This window comes from Ambystoma mexicanum, chromosome 6q (assembly GCF_040938575.1).
Source record: "Ambystoma mexicanum isolate Mex_15411 chromosome 6q, UKY_AmexF1_1, whole genome shotgun sequence".
In the NCBI taxonomy this organism is placed as follows: Eukaryota; Metazoa; Chordata; class Amphibia; order Caudata; family Ambystomatidae; genus Ambystoma; species Ambystoma mexicanum.
In genome coordinates, this window is record NC_090937.1 from 496,914,776 (window position 1) to 496,933,076 (window position 18,301).

General features: G+C 43.9%; 1 protein-coding gene across 40 annotated transcripts in view; it reads left to right on the plus strand.

Annotated features, from left to right (window-relative positions):
* Positions 1-18,301, plus strand: part of ANK2 (ankyrin 2) — a 1,645,279-nt gene that overhangs the window by 1,611,471 nt on the left and 15,507 nt on the right. For all 40 annotated transcript variants that reach the window (XM_069630993.1, XM_069630997.1, XM_069630984.1 and 37 more), the window contains one exon: positions 6,916-7,098. In XM_069630993.1, coding sequence (XP_069487094.1) covers positions 6,916-7,098 — 183 coding nt within the window. The remainder of the gene's footprint in view (positions 1-6,915; positions 7,099-18,301) is intronic.

An 18,301-nucleotide genomic window follows, 5' to 3' on the forward strand; every position in this document is an offset into this window, starting at 1 on the left:
AAGAGTGGCTCAACGGCCAGTGGTGTCAGGCCAGCGGACAATGGGACGATCTAGTGGTGGTCTTGCAGGCCTTGGTTCTCTCGCTACGGTGGTGGACATAAGAAAACCTGTTATTACGGAAAACTTTTGCCACACCCGCAGTGGAAGCCACTCTAACCACAGACGCATCCCTTACAGGATGGGGGGCTCACCTATCCCATCAGACTGCTCACGGAGCGTGGACTCCGAGCTTAGCATCCAAGCATATAAACCTGCTGGAACTACTAGCGGTGTTCAAAGCACTGAAAGCCTTTCAGGAACACCTACAAGGAAAGACAGTGATGGTCCTCACAGACAGCACCACAGCCATGTACTACCTCAACAAGCAAGGGGGCACTCACTCTCCAGGACTGTCCAAGCTGTCCCAGAACATCTGGAAGTGGGCTCTCAAACACAACATGTTCCTACTATCACCACATGTACCAGTGGAACTCAATCTGCTAGCAGACAAACTCAGCAGAGACTTCCCCCTGCCCGTAGAGTACGAATGGCGGTTACAAGAAGACATCGTCTTCGACGTCTTCACACAGTGGGGTTTCCCAGAAATAGACCTGTTCGCAACTCTGGAAAACTCGCAATGCCAAGATTATGCCTCCAGGTACCCCCAGAACCAGTCCAAGGGGAACGGTCTATCGATTCCATGGTCAGGGAAATTTGTTTACGCTTTTCCCCCGACTCCCCTTCTCAACAAGATAGTGCACAAGATGCACCAGGAACAAGTTACCATGATTCTGGTGGCCCCTATGTGGGCCCGACAGCCATGGTTCGCTCACTTGTTGAAGATGTCTCTATCTCCTCCAGTGAGACTGCCCTGCCCGTACAACATGCTGTCACAAGACAGGGGCAGGACACTGCACCCATGCCCTCAGACCATGAACTTAGCAGCCTGGCTCCTGAGGTCATAGAATTTGGACATTTACAACTTCCACAGAGATGCATGGACATCCTCAGAGAGGCCAGAAAGCCTAACACTTGTCACTGCTATTCTAGCAAATGGAAAAGATTTGTCATCTGGTGTAGAGGGAAGAGTATCAACCCTGTTGACTGCTCTCCCACACAAATTATTCTGTACCTGACCCATTTACTGGACTCGGGTCTAGTATTCAATTCTATTAAAGTACACCTGGCAGCGCTTTCGGCTTACACCACTTCACAACTCAAAGTATCGTGGTGGAAGATCCCAGTAATGAAAGCCTTCATGGAAGGGGTAAAGAGAATACACCCTCCTGGCTGGGATCTAAATGTGGTACTCACCAGGCTCATGGGGTCACCCTTTGAACCCATGCACAAGGCAACTCTTAAAGATCTCACTCTTAAGACTGCTTTCCTAATCGCTATTACCTCCATTAGGAGAGTAAGTGAACTACAGGCCCTTTCGGTTTTAGACCCCTTTGTAACAGTTCACAAGGATAAAGTGGTTCTACGCACACACCCAAGGTTCGCACCGAAATTCATCTCCAAATTTCATGTCAACCAGTCTATAGAACTACCAACGTTCTTTCAAAATCCTTCAAATCTAGGAGAAAAAAGCCTGCATACACTTGATGTGCGCAGAGCTGTCATGTTTTACATGGAAAGAACTAGTCCACTGAGAAAGACTAATCAGTTCTTTGTCTCGGTGGCAGCAGGAAGAGAAGGAGATGAAGTTTCAAAATCCACTATATCTAGATGGATTGTACAATGCATCACTCTCTGTTACACTCTTGCTAAGAGAGAACTACCCTTCAAGCCAAGAGCACACTCTACTCGACGCACTGGGGCATCCATAGCATTCATTGCAAATGTTCCCCTTGAGTCCATCTGCAAAGCGGCAACCTGGAGTTCTGTACACACCTTTACAAAACACTACTGTCTAGATGCCCACTCTAGATCTGATTCCCAGGTGGGACAAGCAGTATTAAGACATCTTTTCTCTACTGTTCCTTCTCACAACCCACCTCCAACTCCGGGTACTGCTCGCTAGTCTATGCACAGCATGTGATTCTAAGCAGATTAACAAACATCAGAAGACAATGCATTACTTACCGTAAAAGCATTTCTGATGGTTGTATCTGCTTAGATTCACATGCGCCCACCCTTCCTCCCCGCTCGGATGGAAGGAACATAGACATCCTTTTCTATATCTCTCTCTTTTCTGTACTCACTCACGTCTAGAAGGCTCCCTCAGGGCAGAAAAATACAAACAGAGGGACCTCGACGCGTGAGGGATTATGGGTACAACGCACGTCACTATAGGGATAGTGTTACAGACACGCCTTGTCGACGTCCCCTTTTCGACTACGAAAAACAAAAGGCAATCCTCCGCAGTGACCACTGGATGTCGGACCTATGCACAGCATGTGAATCTAAGCAGAGACAACCATCAGAAATGCTTTTACGGTAAGTAATGCATTGTCATATGTTTTAATCACAAACCAGCAGGTGCAATGCATAGTGATCCTGTGTAATATTTTGACATAGCAGCCGCCCTGCCGCCATTACTAGGAACCCATGGACAACCCAGATTCTGGTGCCATTATCCACCGAAGGAGAAAATGGTGGACATACCTCAGGCCCGCTCCTACTGAAAGATTGACATTCGGAGGGAAAATAAGCCATTTCAGTTGCATTGAAATTCCTTTAAAGGAGTGAACGTAGGCAGCTACATTACAGAAACTTTGGACTGGTGTGACGTGGAGCAAATGTATCTTTGCACACATTGTCCTGCTGGTGTAATAAGGAATGAAGCAAACAGGTTTTGCCCCAAACCATATAATTTGAAGCATTTTGCACTGGGTACTTGAGGGCAGTCCCCAACTCTGAGAGGGACTGGGTAAAAACATATGATATGAACAAGCAATTGCCCCCCACGAATAATGTATATTTTGGTACAAGTCAACAAACAGTTAAGACATTTGTTAAGGTTCAAGGATCAATCTCAAGATTCAATCAGGCAGAACAGCATGTCTGTGGCATCAACCTCCCCACCCTGAACCTTCTCCTCAAATATGATTAGAATAATCAACACAATTTTTCTGCACACGTCAGAATGGTTTTAAATGAATAAAGCATAAAGCAATCATATCAGGACAGTCACAGAACAGACAAATAAATACCTGAGACAAACATCACAGTTGTGTACAAAGAAAAAGTTATTAAAACACATGAAAACATATGGTGGCAAATCTGACCACCAGGTACCACATTGATTCCCCGACTGTATAACTAACAGAGGAACACTATCATTACTGTATGCGGGACCCTTCAAATTTGCACTGGGGCAAACATGAAGTAGTCTGTTTTGTGCTGTTTCTGCTGCTAGAGATACAAGGAAGCTGGTTCTACCTCCACAAAATGTATTCCATCTTTCATATTTGAAAAATGGCAGAGCATGTTTTTGTCACTTATGACATATACATAAAAACGTATAATAGTTTTATGTACTCAGTTGGTTCGAAACGATACTGTAATCCGGCCCTACCTAAATTGTGAGCAAGCCCCATTTACCCAATTACTCATGTAATTGGTTATTTATAACACGCTTAATACCCACAGGTTTCTAAGCGCGGACCTGGGGATCGAACCTGTGTTGCTCTGCGTCATCTTGCTTCCAAGATGAGCCAGTTGCCCCTGAGCTATCCTCCCTAGGCAACCAGCTAGAGGATGCTGACTGGAAAATTGAGCAAACATCTCTATGTATTATAATTGGAAGCAAAATATGTAAAGTACATTTGTGTATTATCAAAATCAATTAAAATGGTGCACAATGTATATGACGACATTTTATCACTGCTGCAAACATTAGGCAATCTGGCCCATACTGTTGAGGATCAAGCTATGCCAATGTTGCCAGCAGCACATAAAAGCCAAGGCAAGGAACAAGCTTGTCATCGGGTCTTGAAGGCACCGGGGAAAGAGTGTGTATCGCGGGCAATCTTCGGGACATTAGAGGAAAGGCAACACAAGTTAATAACCTCTGACTTCCAGAGGGGGAATGAGGGAGGGGTCAGGAGGACATAAAATGTCTCCCAAACATTGCAGGAAATACAGCAAATAATACGGGGATGGTAAATGGACATGTGTGGAGCCCAGTTCTCTAAGAACTTGTAGGAAAAGTAGGACCCCTGCGCTGAGCTGCTTGTTGAGTCAATCGTGTATTATACTTCCTGCAGCCGTTCCAGGGTTCCTGCAGGACAGAGCTCCTGATGTCCCCAGGTTCGTGAGAAAGGATAAGCTGTGGTTGGATACCTGATGTTAATGGTACTGGATTTGACTGTTTGATTTGATGACTGTGTGTAGGGTCACGCTATCACTGCTGGACACAATTAGGTATTCATGTTGCTAGATTTTATTGGTTGTTTAAGGGGCAATACTTTGCCCGGGTCTTGCAAGCAAGTATTGGTACATTTGCATGATGAGAAAAAGCAAACACGTGTTTCGACCAAGGGTCTTTATCAAGACGGAGGAGTACAGGACTGGAGGGCCCTTGATTTACTATCTGGATAGCTTCTTTATGGCCCGGCAGGGCCTCAGTGAATGGTCACGGCCCAGAGGGCAAACGGGATCGCAAATCGAATGATCGCAGTGAGCCGTAACCATGCAGGGCTGGAAAAGAAGTGCCACGCCTGAGTTACAGGATTGGTTTGAGGAATTTGCCTCTCCCCCTGCACTTATTGTCACTGCACTTGCATGGTCCGAATGTCACATGGCCTAGTAGGACCATTTATTGTTGTGTCTCCCCTGCCCCCTTCCCTTTGTGTCTTGTGGCGCCTGGACTGGAAACACTTGTGTATAGGCGCCATACAAATGTCCAATAAATAAATAAATAAAGTGTCTTGTATTTGTAAGAGAGGATTTGCACTAGCTCCAGTCCTACTGATCTGTGTATTTTTTAGGGGTTGTGCGCCAGCACATATGATGCTCTTGCATATGGAGCATGACAATAATTGATGATGGGGTGGGGGTAGGTAGGGAGTGCAATTGACAGTGAAATCACTAGACAGTGATATTAAAAACCAAACAAAAATCTGTAGGGCCTCATTACATTTTCAGTGGTGTGGGAAAAGACGGGTGGTAATTCTATCACCAACACTTTTTTGGTGGTAATGGAATAAATGCAGTTTTTCCAGCACCGCCAAATTATTAATTTTGAGGTAAAGTTGAGGATTTACCTCTAGCAACAAGCTGGATGTAAATCATCTGCTTTACCCTAAAAAATCAGTGGATTTACAGCACTGTAAATCCCCTGGCAGTAAATCTGCCAAAAATCCCTATGAAGTCTTATGAACTCCAGAAATGGGCAACTATCACAACTCGTAATCCCATTGTAAACCCAGTGGACCAAGTGCTGGTGGTAACTGTAATCGAGTTTGGCAGTAGTTCGGAAGATTTACTGCCAATTTACCACCAAACTCCTAATGAGGCCCATATATCTCTTTTTAGGGATAGAAATGCAAGAGGCACAGCAGTGGTTCATACTACGTTTGTTGCACTTCAAAAATAGAATGCAGGAAAGCATCAGAAATGACCACCCCTCCACCCCCCTTCCGCTGCACTTTCCCCTGCACCTATTACACACAGTGGGATTATTCAAATTCAGAATGCACTTTTAAATGCAAGAACACCACCCCTTTGCTTGGGGGAGGGCATCATTGTGTGCACGTTTTTGATGCACACGCCCTGATGCCATGTGTGTATAGATCACAACTTTTAAAGGTGCAGTGAAAATAATGTGCTAGGGCATCTCTTCATATGTGCCACAAGATGTTTTGTGCCCACAGTGTTTTGAGGTGTGATGCTAAGCGTGTCCAGGGATGGGCCTGAGGTGGCACATGCTACCCCTGCAATCTCCTTGATTTCTTTTCAGAATGAACTCCTGCCAGCGCAGACTATCAGAGCTCCTTATTTGATCCATTTAAGTACGGCTGGCCTTTAACCCCTAAGGACAAGTATATTCGTCCTTTTTGCATAGACTTGATTAAAGCTCAGTAGTTGGATGGTTTATGAGGCTGTCAGCTAAAAGCAGCAATACATTTGGCCGCATTTTCTGAGACTCACAGCTAGATACAAGATATATTGACATTTAAAATAACTTTTTCTTTTGGTAAAATTGGTTAGAGGATTTTACAAGAAAAAACATAGAACTAGGTCCTGATTGGAATATGTTTGGTCACCCGCATGAGCAGAAATTGATGTTAAATCCCTTACAATGAATGGTGCTTTAGACCATTTCAGCAGCCCCTTGAAATAGCCAACATCATACTTTGATTGTATGCCAATGTTTATTAGTCGTGGTCCTGGCACTCTTTGAGTGGACGTGTTCCTTCGTAAGTCCCTGTGATAGACATATTAAAGGCGAGGTGTACAGTGATTGGAGGACACCGTCTCTTGCAAGAGATCTGCCTCTGTGGATTCTCTGTTGTGTAGCCTGGAGTTCCTTCCTTATCCCACTGATTCCATAGATTCTCTTCAATGCTCAGAATGTCCGAGTAGAGTTCACATTTCTGCACTTGGTAGAGAATGATAACAGCAAATCTGGTTCTCGCAACTCCTCGCGTGCACGCCCAAAGGACCGCCCCCTAATAACGTGAGGTCATTGAGTACAGACGAGTTTGTTGAACCAAAACAAGACGGAGCGGTACTGGAATAGAGTCCTCTCCAAAACTGTGGATTCTCTTTCTAACTTATGTCTCATTTACACTCTAATGCGTGAAGGTTTTACTAATAATGAACATGATTTTGGCTTCACATTTTTCTCCATAAAGGCGAATGTTTATGACTCACAGCAGTTATCAATTAGGTGTTGCCGATTGAATCCTAAAAGCAATACATTTCATGTCAGTTGAGAATTTGTGGAGCCGTTACGTATATAATGTCATTTTCCTTGTATTTCAACAGATGACTTTCTCTGAGCCTGGAGTTTTATCGGACGATGCAGATTTTCAGTCTGAGCAAGTGGAAGGCCGCAAGGTCAGCAAAGTTGTGAAGACGACTGTGGTGCATGCAGAAAGAATGGAAAAACACTTTGGGGACCCCAGTCTAGCCACTGATCTTCCATCGGCCAAAGACGACTTTGAACAGGTAAAGCCCTATGAAAATGTTCTCTCGAAACTGCATGCACAACCAAATTCTCGTTTGACCAGTAAGCACCGCTGTGGTTGATGTGCAAACTTTTTTCTGTTTCACATTATCATGCAACCTTATGTTCAGAAATCGCAGGTGACTGAGGTTCAGTGATTTCAACCCAACCCCTTCTTCGCCCAAGAGGATTATGGCACCTCACAACTGGACAATACTTCCTGTGGGGAGAAACGCTACAGGAAATAGAGAGGGGACAGGCACTTTTACTGCAGCTGTGAGACGAAGACATGTGGAAACTAGCTCCATGTGGCGGGCCATGTAAAACTAGTATGAGTGAGAATAAAGAGTATGTGAACAACACACATCTAGTTTGTCTACTTCAGGGGTCTGCATCCTGTTGCACTCTAGGTATTTCGGACTATGACTCCCATGACCCCTCCTCAATGACTATGCTGACTAGGGCCGATGGGAGCGATAGTAAAAAAGCATCTAGCCAAAGGTCGCAGACTCCTGGTACTTGCACATTGCATCCAGCACTAATAGCAACAAGACAACTGCCAATGAAGATGGACATTCGCTGATGCAGAGTCAACTGTAGGTTTCCCGGAGTGATGACATCTAGCCGGCTGGGTCTGGGCATCCCAACCAGCAGCCTTTATCTCATCCGCAGGCTTGACTGATCGGCAACAAGCAGAGCTTCTGGAAAAATCAATGGAATGGACTCTCAAACAACCCCAACCCCAAACATGCTCTGAGTGCTTCAAAACAGATTGCCGTCCTGATAAGATTGCCCTACTGATTGCACTCCATACCCCATCTCCAATGGGCAAGCATCAAAGGATGTGCATGACATTGTGGCAGCCAAAAACAAAGAGATGAGACTTGTGAGTGCAGACTCAAACGTTGCAGCCATCTTGGAATGGTTAGGAAATAATGAAGTGGCCAAGCAGTAAGTCTTGCGGGAATTCCGAGAAATCAGCCACATTTGAAAGTTACTTCAGAACACTTGGCTAAATGTGGCAGGTGTCTTTTACCACATAGGTCAGAGAAGGATCTGCTGGTTCTAATGCGCATATTCATTCATTCATTCAGTCTTACTTTATTTTTGAAAATTCCATAAAAGTGACATACAATTCTAAATTCTTAAAACATAATAAAATAGAACTCACATCTTAAATGCACGTCACGACAATACATCTGAACCAAGGACAAGGGTGATGAATGGAAAATAATACTTAAAGTCGCATATAGTCACAGACCTTAAGATGACGATAATAACTTCCATGCAGAATATAGTTATAATTAATACAAGCCTAGTCAGGGTGCTTTCTGATTCTTATAGCAGCACTATAGATAAAGCCACTATAACAGGGACCCTTATCAAATAGAACAGCAAAAGTCTAAAGATCCTTTTTCCTGATGCTTATGTGTCTTGGACAAAATAACATGAAATGTGATAAAGTTGCATCTACAGTTGGCCAAATTAAAAAATTGCAAATTAATTGAACAAACCTTTCCACCGGACAAAACGTGGCCTATGGGTAAAGGATTACATCTCAGACGTGTAATAAAAATTATGTTCCTTGATTTTTATACCCAGTCGTCAGGTTTCAGCTTCGGCCACCAGTGTGCTTGCTGAGTGAGCTATATTGCTCAATTTTGAGAGCTCACAATCTTCTCTCTCACAGGTCCATCTTCTTGTTAAGGTTTTGATAACAAAATCCTGGGCTTTTTTTTCTATTGATTCAGCATTTTTGAAGAGTGCCCCAAGATTTCTTATTGCTAAAGATTTGCTAATGTTTCGGAGCCTCGGAATGTTAGTGGGCTAATCCTTTAAAAGAATTTGAGTCAATCGACTAATTGTAAGTGATGCATTAGTGTTGCACCATCATGATAGCCCCATATGTTTCGGGATCAACTTTAGATCATCCAATAAATGGGCTTGTTTAAGCTTGCCTACGGAAATCATCGGGGAGCTATTAGGTAATGACAATAAATGTCTCAATAAAAATTTCTCTTTTTGTTGCAAGCTAAGTACTTGCTCAATACCCCATATTTCAGAAGGTGCTTTCTCTAGGTTTGGCATATTAAATCCATCTGACTGTATATAAAGACTGATACCCCATAACATTACTCAAATTAAAAACGGCACCACAAACTTGAGCCATCAACTATATCTGTTTAGTAATAGGATCTGTCCCCCGCCAGTTTGAGATAAAGGCAACACATTGGTACATTTACTAATACATTCTAGTTTTGTGTTATTTTGTACGAAAAGGTAACTATGAGAACCTTTGGATTTAGGCCTGACTACTAGGGCCTTTGACTTCCCTGTGATAACTATTAAGTCACTAGAAGTCATCAAGTCAATATATTTTTTATTTAATAGCTGAAGGGCTCTCGGCATGCTAGCAATAAGGACAGCATCATCCGCATAGCTTGATATAAGGACTAGCTCCCCCTTTGTGATCGCACCGTCAGCACAGTTGGCCTTTCGCTCAATTTCAAGTGCTTTCATGTTTAGATTAAATAAAGGGGACGCGATGACGCGTCCGTGGTATACCTCTTTTTTGATCTTGAAGAAATCTGTACATCCGCCTCCCAGACCGTAGTGAAGAGATGCCTTGGTTTAGTGGTGGAGCAACTTAAGTATCATCAAATGTTGAGGTGGTATCTGCAGGTGTTCAGGGTCCTCCGTATCCTTGACCCACTGACCAGGATGGGGAAAGGTCCAAAAAAGCCTAAGTACATAGAAGCTTTTATAAATGATGGTGTTTCACAACGTTCTCACTGTATTACAAATGCCATTGATGGCAGCAGCCCTGGGGGAATTCTCCTGACGGGGAAGACAGACTTATTATTATTATTATTATTATTACTATGATATTTATTGAGCACTGGCCTAGCTTCGAGAAGCAACGGAGCGCTTTACAGATGTATGCAACAATACAGATACATAATTGAGCTCTTTACAGAGGTAACCACAGAACAGATATACAGCGGGGGCTGGGATACAGAGGGGCACATAGGAGGTGTACAGCTGTAGCGGGTGATCTGGCTTGCGGGACGATGTGATTCTTTGGTGTTGAGGTGGAGAGATTCCTTGAAGAGGTGGATCTTGAGTTATTTTCTGAATTGTAGGAGCGTGGGGGTGAGTCAGACTATGGTGGGGACTGTGACCCACCATTCAAAAAAAATTACTTAAAATAAAATCACATCACACTGGCTTTAGGTGAAAAGAACGGTGAAGTGATCCATGGGCACCATCTAGAAGACTGTCCAGAGGGGTGAATATGAGTGGCGTCACTGAATCATGCACCCTGTGCCCATCTGGGGAACAAAAGAAACTCATCTTACATCTCAACTCGTAAGTGTCTGATGCTGTGGTGAAAACTCAGGAACAGACTACCATGGAGACATCTATCCCGGCTACCAGTCATTTGGTCGAAAACCAAATGGTTGAATGACCATTTGATCGATGTAAAATGGTCGGGAAAAAAAAGGTCGAATTTTTTTTAAATTATTGTTATTTTTTTCGATCATTTTGATTCGATCAAATGGTCATTCGACCATTTATTTTCGACCAAATGACCGGACACCATCTATCCCACCAAGACAACATGAAAAAGAAGGACAAAGAAACAAAGAAGAAGGTGAATAGATACAACTAGGAGGAGGGGGGGGATTTACCATAGAAGGAAAGCAAGTGTTGGTTTAGAGACAGAAGGAAAGCAAGTGTTGGTTTAGAGACAGAAGGAAAGCAAGTGTTGGTTTAGAGACAGAAGGAAAGCAAGTGTTGGTTTAGAGACGGAAGGAAAGCAAGTGTTGGTTTAGAGACAGAAGGAAAGCAAGTGTTGGTTTAGAGACGGAAGGAAAGCAAGTGTTGGTTTAGAGACAGAAGGAAAGCAAGTGTTGGTTTAGAGACGGAAGGAAAGCAAGTGTTGGTTTAGAGACAGAAGGAAAGCAAGTGTTGGTTTAGAGACACCACGTTAAACACTACCCATACAACTGCAACAAAGATTCAAGGAGCAATGTATACAACAGCCACCACAGATGGCACAGTAACACTCAACACTTCACATTTCAGGAAGGACACGACACTGGAAGAACAAAGATTCCAAAGGAAGTAGAACACAAGGGGGAAAAAGTATAAGGCTAATGCAAGCAGGCACTCTGCCAATTGGGAAGGAGAGTGAAAAGACCTCAGAGACTGCTATAAGAAATGTAAAGAAATGGAAGACTTGATCTTCGGGGCGATGCATGGATTATAACCCAATCCCACCTTTTCTCCAAGAAGAGGATGACCCTTTGCAACTGGAATTGAAGAAGGCAGGGGAGACACAGTTCCTAGCTGAAGAGATGTGGAGACTACGTCCACTTTCGTGAGCCATGGTTAGCTAATATCAGGGGGAATAAAAAGCATACAAAACACTCCACTTGATTGCCGTCTTAGCCAGTACGGGCAGCGATCCGAAGTGCCAACGGCTAAATTGGATCATGATTCATGCGGGCGCTTCAAGTAGATTTATGCGCTTCACAATCACAGAGTGAAGAAGCTGTGGAGGTATCCATACGCACCTGGACACCCCCTGGCACATGAGAGCAGAAGTGCATATACAGCAAGCGGGCCATTTGTACACTTAGTTATGCAATGGGACTTCAGCCTTAAATTCGTACATGCCACTGACTCGTATTCGAGCTATTATTACTGTGCATACTTGTTAGCTGTGATGCCAGTGGGGAAAAAAAACTAAAACGGCTACAAATACTCCTCCCTCACACATGTAAGGATTCAAGCAAGCCAAATATTTGGTCAAATATTCATAAGCCACTAAATAAACACACATTTTGTCATTTAACAGAAGTCATCATTTTTTTTAGCTGTCAAAATAACCTTGCTGACTTTACATTTGTTGCAAAGCATGAAAAGGGAAGGAATGGCCCAAACGTGTGTACAAGGAAATGAAATATGGTGGCGTCATTTCTCCAAAATCATTTGTTTAGCAAAATCAACGAAACATGACCTCTGACAAAGTGAAATCATACAGCGTTTGGGGCAAAGTTCGCAAAAACGAGTTCACAGGCCCCTCATATTTTCCTCCTGAGATTCAAGGAAGTTGGTGCAGGGTTTTGAAAAACATTCTCAGTGCCCTTGAGCTGCCTCAGCTCTTGCAAACCCCGTACCTCAGGGTATGTGTGAGGCAGCTAGAGAGATTTCAGGTGCTTTGAGGTACTATTAGGGAGCTTTACTGAAGTCCACCTGAGGTAGGACTGAAGAAGTCTCTCCTTTTAGTGTACAGGGCTCCAACTCTTAGTATAGGCCTGAACTACCCAAAAGGATGGGTAGCTATGGCTGAGCAGCCAGGCTTATTTTAGGAGGGAGAATGGCCGTAGGGTATGCAGTGATTATATCGAGAAAAAAAATGAATGAAATTATATCTAAAGAATAACGAAAAATAAATATATGGGGGTGGGGCTAAGGGGTTATAAAGTGTGGGTGTGGTTAGGGGTGGGGCTAAAAGCATGGGGAAACAGGCAGTTTGGGGGTGGGCCCACAATTTCAAAAAATGCAATATTTCTTTTTCCGCTATTATTTCATTCACTATTTTTTGATTCGTTATAATCACATGTAACCGGGCTGTAGTAGAGTGCAAAGACCTTTGAGCACACAAACAGTCCAGAAGACACTTCCACACTTGCAGTTATTTATTAAACAAACTAGGCAAAGTTAAGTTCACTAATCAGCTCAGGTAAGAGAAAGATTGTACATATATGCAGTAAGACTTTTGCAGGTATAACTCAATTCAATGGTGAACCTTAACATTGAATTCAGGTAAGTGAAAGAGTTTCCTCAGGTTAGCAAAAGCATTAATCAACCAATAACCACAGAATGGTAATACTGGCAGGTAAAATATCTGTTCACACACTTTCAGAATAGTTGGGAGCAATTCAAGGTAAGTAAAATCACTTTGGCAATTAAACTCAGAATTACTATTACAGAAAAAATACTGAATGGACCACAACCAACACAGAGTAGCTAATACTTGCTTTAAATTCACAGATGCCGTAGGTTTTAAAGGTCCATCCTTATCTAAGTATGAGTGTTTCAAAGTCAAATTGGGGGCAAAGCTAGCAAGGCACAGGCAGTAGAATGCCAAGAGTTCCAGAGGAATTCTTTTAACAAGTAAGTAAACTTCTTTGTTGGATATAAGGGTTCAGGGACTGTAGAGAAGGCTCCCCGTCGGCTCACTGGTATTAGGCCTAGGCGAAAGTCTATGGGCAAACACCCGAATCAGCACTCCAGCAACACAGGAGAAGCACAGCAACTCTAGGTAGGTTCTACCAAGAGTCCCACAGTACCTTAAACATGAAGAAGAGGATGCAGCACAATGTCCTTACGGTGCAGCAGCAGCAGACCCGGTCACCAAATTCTTGGTCAGGAAGACTGAAGAAGGGACACTGGAATGGATCTCGCAGCAGCAGTCGAGTGGAGAGGCCTTCTGCAACAGATTATTCTTGGTACTGTGGTTTTGGGGCCCTTTTCAATGCAACAGTGAAGAAAGGTAACTGCCGGTCGATTCCGCTTGCTCTCTTCATCCAGCACTTCAAAGAGGGGACTTCAGTGAGCGTAATCTTGCCTCTGGAGGTCCAGAAGGAGTCCACCAAAGTTTCGGGAGGATTCAATCTTTGGAAGGCAATGCACCGCACAATGACCACAGGACCCAGGGTATTGGCGAATTGCAGCTGGAGAAGGCTGCAGCTCTTCGAGGGTGGCACAAAATGCAGGTTGTCTTCAGACTGGCTGGTCCCACCAGTCTAGTCGAGGAAGTCATCCAGATCGGAGCATCCCTGTTACTTGGAAAAGAGTGCTGGAGCAGCAGCGGTCACTCAGATGGCTCTGGCAGTCCCTGGAGGTTGCTGAAGACGTCCTTCTTCTTCTCCTTCTTCAGAATGGATCTTCCAGTAGTCTACTCTAGCTTCAGGATCAAAACCGTCACCTTTAATGCAGGAACCGAGCCATTCAACATTCATGCTTCCATTCAAACCTGGGTTAAACTGGATCCAGGCTGGCTCACTGGAGGACAAAGTCCTGTAGCATTTCAGAGTACTCCCAGCTTCCTGTCCTCCAAGACACTCTAGCGCATTTGGGCACGGTTCACAAAGGGACCACAGAGAAGTCAAAAGACACACAAGGCCAACCAGCCGAATTCACAAATGATTATAAGTAGTGACGTCTGGTTTTCTTTTTAGGCACACCAATACACCCTAACAGCCAGCTGGTCTCCAGCTTTACTTTACCTATTTGCATTCCTACCTTAAGAACCACTATAGAGACATTTCCGCCAGATTACAGAACGTGTGATCTGCGCTCAGCACAACGTATACCCAATGGCACAAAAGCTCACCCCGCGTGGCACCTTCCCGCACAGCAATGTGTAGCTTCTCTTAGCTGGCCCTTCATTTTCTTTAAAATACTGCCTTACGAAGTACCTCTAATCGGTCCTGTTATGGCCGGATTTCAGTTCATACTATGCAAAATAACAGCATGGGTTTAAGGCTGTTTACAAGCAGGTGGTCTGCTTTGGCAGTTACTCCAAACGAGAGCAAGCATTGCTTGGACCAACTGCCAAACAAACAAAAAACGGTGGACTCTTACAGAAACTGTGCACCAGTGATTTGCGCACATTATTTTTTTATTATTGTGCATATGATGTAAAATAAATGTTACACAAAACATCATAAAAACCATACAAAATTGTACAACACATCAACATAATAATCATACAAAAGAGTACAATGCACCATTGATAAAATATCAACAATCAGGTGTATTACATATACGTCTTCAAATTAAGTCATGTGTTTAAAATCACAATTAAAAATCTTTCTTTTTTTTTTTTGTTACTACTAGGTCATAAAATGCATACCTTTGTGGTTAAGTAAAAATGCCACCTGCCGCTCTTATATTACCCTAGGTAAAATATTCAAGGAACAGCAGATCATTTCCTATCTAGTTAATTACATTTCTTTCCATTTTTTTTAATCTCTTCTGTGCATCTAATGGCTGCCAATATCAATGATATTTGAGCCATCGACGGATTTCACTCCAAATGTGTATTTGTGCATACATCCTTCTTTCCTGTAGAAGGCCCCCAAAATGGTTTAATCTTATAGACAGTGTTTTTGTGCATTCTGTAAGGAGATTGTAATTGCTTATTTATAACACACTTTATACCCAGAGTTTTCTAAGCGCCGACCCGGGGGTTGAACCTCTTTTTTGCACTGCGTCGTCTTGCTTCCAAGACGAGCAAGTTGCCCCTGAGCTATTCTCCCGTGACTTATGCACTAGGGTCTCGATCACACCCTAGTCCATACAGTACCTACGTATCCTTTTCTCTCTAGGGATTCCAGATGTAGCCCCCCCTCCTCCTCCAAAGTTGGAAAAGGGTTTAGCATTAATCTTCCATTTGGGACAGGGGAATGTTTTATTCTAAGGCTATAGTTTTGTGGTACGGTTTCTCTTCTAAAGACATATTATGATATAAAGAGTATTTAGTTATTACTCTCACATTCCCATACTGCTTTCTTTACTTTGTCTTCACTACCTAAATAAAACCACTTGGGTTTATATCCAAACCACTGTGTTGACATCTACCTTTACAATCAAAAAGAGCAAGGTATCGGGGACCCTGCCAACTAACCCCACTAGGTACCCTTAGGTTTTATGGTGGGGTAAGACCAGGAGGAATGCACTGATGACTGATTTGCCACATCGTCGTACCTGATTGGCCTTATGCCTGCCTCCTCCTACCTCTCCTTTTTCACATGGCCGGGACCCTTTTTAGTGCCCCAGGCTTTTTGGGTATCCTACTGGCTGATCCTTTCACAACCTCTCCTCTCCCTTCTCAGCGTTTACCTCCACTGGTGCATATAATTGTCTGACTGTGCTCGCTCACCTTGGGGAGGGGCCTGAGTGTGGCTTGCGATTTTGTATGGACTTTATGAACTACTGCTTCTTTAGTTGAGCAGTGTTGGCTAGTGGACCGTCTGTGGCTTTGCTAAACAAGGTTACTGAACACATGTCCACCATTTTGGAATCATTTTACCAGCAGCTTGCGCTTCTGCAGATTTCCCTGAAGGTCACCACCTTCTCTACCCTGCATCTCTGTAATGCTTCAAAGTTAACTCAATTGTGACATGCGCATAAGAGGGAGCGAGTGCGATATTTCGGTCTTCCCTTAAGCAGCACTAACAGACTAACTGTCTGTCCCCCCTAACTTTTGTGGAACTTCATTTTGTCCCACTCATTTAGCATGGGCCCCTTTCATTTATATGTCTAGTCCCTCCAACATTTTCAGCAAAGTTACTCCACTGTCTCTAACTGTCCTGTGTGGCATGCAGAGAACCGTGCATACAGGTCTGCAAGCACCTTGCACCTCCTCTCGACTTCACCACTATTATTGAGGCTTTCCAGGCAGCAAGGCGTAAATCACCTAGCAGCCATAATAAAACTCTTTTCACCTCAGCAGCAGCCACCTACAAATCGGCATTTGTATCGACCAAAAAAGAAGTCTAGAACAAAAGAATCTACAATGCTAAATCAAGCTCCAAAGAGCTATTTAGCATCCTAAAAGAGCTCGAATCACCAGCCCCCCCTCTCAGGACTGTACTAAGGATGCAGCCTGGTGTACAAAAATCCAGCAAGCGCTAGCTGACAAAATCGCATTACTACAATCTAAGATTGAAGCCAAAAAAATGAGCCTCTCAAGTTGCCCTCGACCCTCACACATGACAGAGAAACGCCCTCTCCAATGCACTCCTTTCGCGTTCTCCCAAGTAACACCCAAGAAAGTGGAAGACATTATCAGAACTCTAAAACCTTTACATTGCCAAGGTGACATTTGCCCTGCTTGCATCATTAAGGAAGGTTCTAGAGACTTGGCCTCGTTCATCGCCTCGCTGATTAATTCTTCTTTCAACTCTAACCAAGTCCCTAACAACCTCAAGGAAGCCTGGGTAATGCTGCTCCTAAAAAACCTAATCTTAACTCTAACATTCCAACTAACTTTAGGCTCATCACGACCGTCCCCTTCCTCTTAAAAATTCTGGACCGAGTGGTTTAAGTGCAAATTCAGAAGCACCTAGAGGATAACAATCTCTTAGGCCTCTGACAATCCGGCTTCAGACCTAGGCATGGAACCAAGACAGCCCTCCTAGACCTGAAGATTCAAATGGACAAGGCGAAGGACAAAGGCAAGCTAGCAATCCTCCTGCTCCTAGACCTGTCAGCGGCCTTCGACCTCGTCAACCATCAAATCCTAACGGGACACCTCACTACAGCTGCAGCCTTCTCCACCAATGCATCAGACTGGATCAACTCCTTTCTTTTCAATAGGACCACCAGAGTTTTTTCTCCAACAGCCTCCTCAGACCCAAGCCCCACACTATGCGGAGTCCCCAAGGCTCCTGCGTGTCTCCCATGTTATACATCATATCTACAAAGCTCCTCTTCGATCGTCTGGACAACCTGGATGTTATCTACACCTACTACACACATGACACCCAAGTCCTCATCCCCTTCACTGGCTGCTATGATCTAGATTCTAAACTCCTGAATGATATCTATCTAGAAATCCAGGCCTGGATGGCCACCAATGGTCTATGCCTTAACGACGACAAGACAGAGCTCCTGATCGTCGGCACTCAGGCACGCCTAAACAGACTTAACCATAGATATACAGCCTTCAACATTGACGGCAATTCAATTAAGGTCTCAAAAGAAATAAAAACATTGGGGGTCTATCTTAATTCCACACTGTCCTTAAGAGACAAGTCAGCACGGTGGCTTCCGCCACAGCCTACACCAATAAGCTAATCTACAGCTGCAAAGCCTACCTATCCACCAATAGCTGCCTAACGCTAGCCAGAGCACTAGCGCTCTCAAAAATTGACTACTGTAACACACTCTTCTTAGGCTCCTCAGAACTCAACCTAAACAGACTCCAGATCCTGCAAAATAACTCACTAAGAGCAGCACTTAGTCTACCCAGATCCAGCCACATTTCAACCCACAGGCGTACAGTCAACTGGCTGCCTGTTCGTGGCAGAATCACCATCCGCACACTAGTAATCGCACACAAGTGCCTTGCAAACACAGCTCCCAAATACTTATCTAACAAAATCTGCAAGCACCACTCAGCCC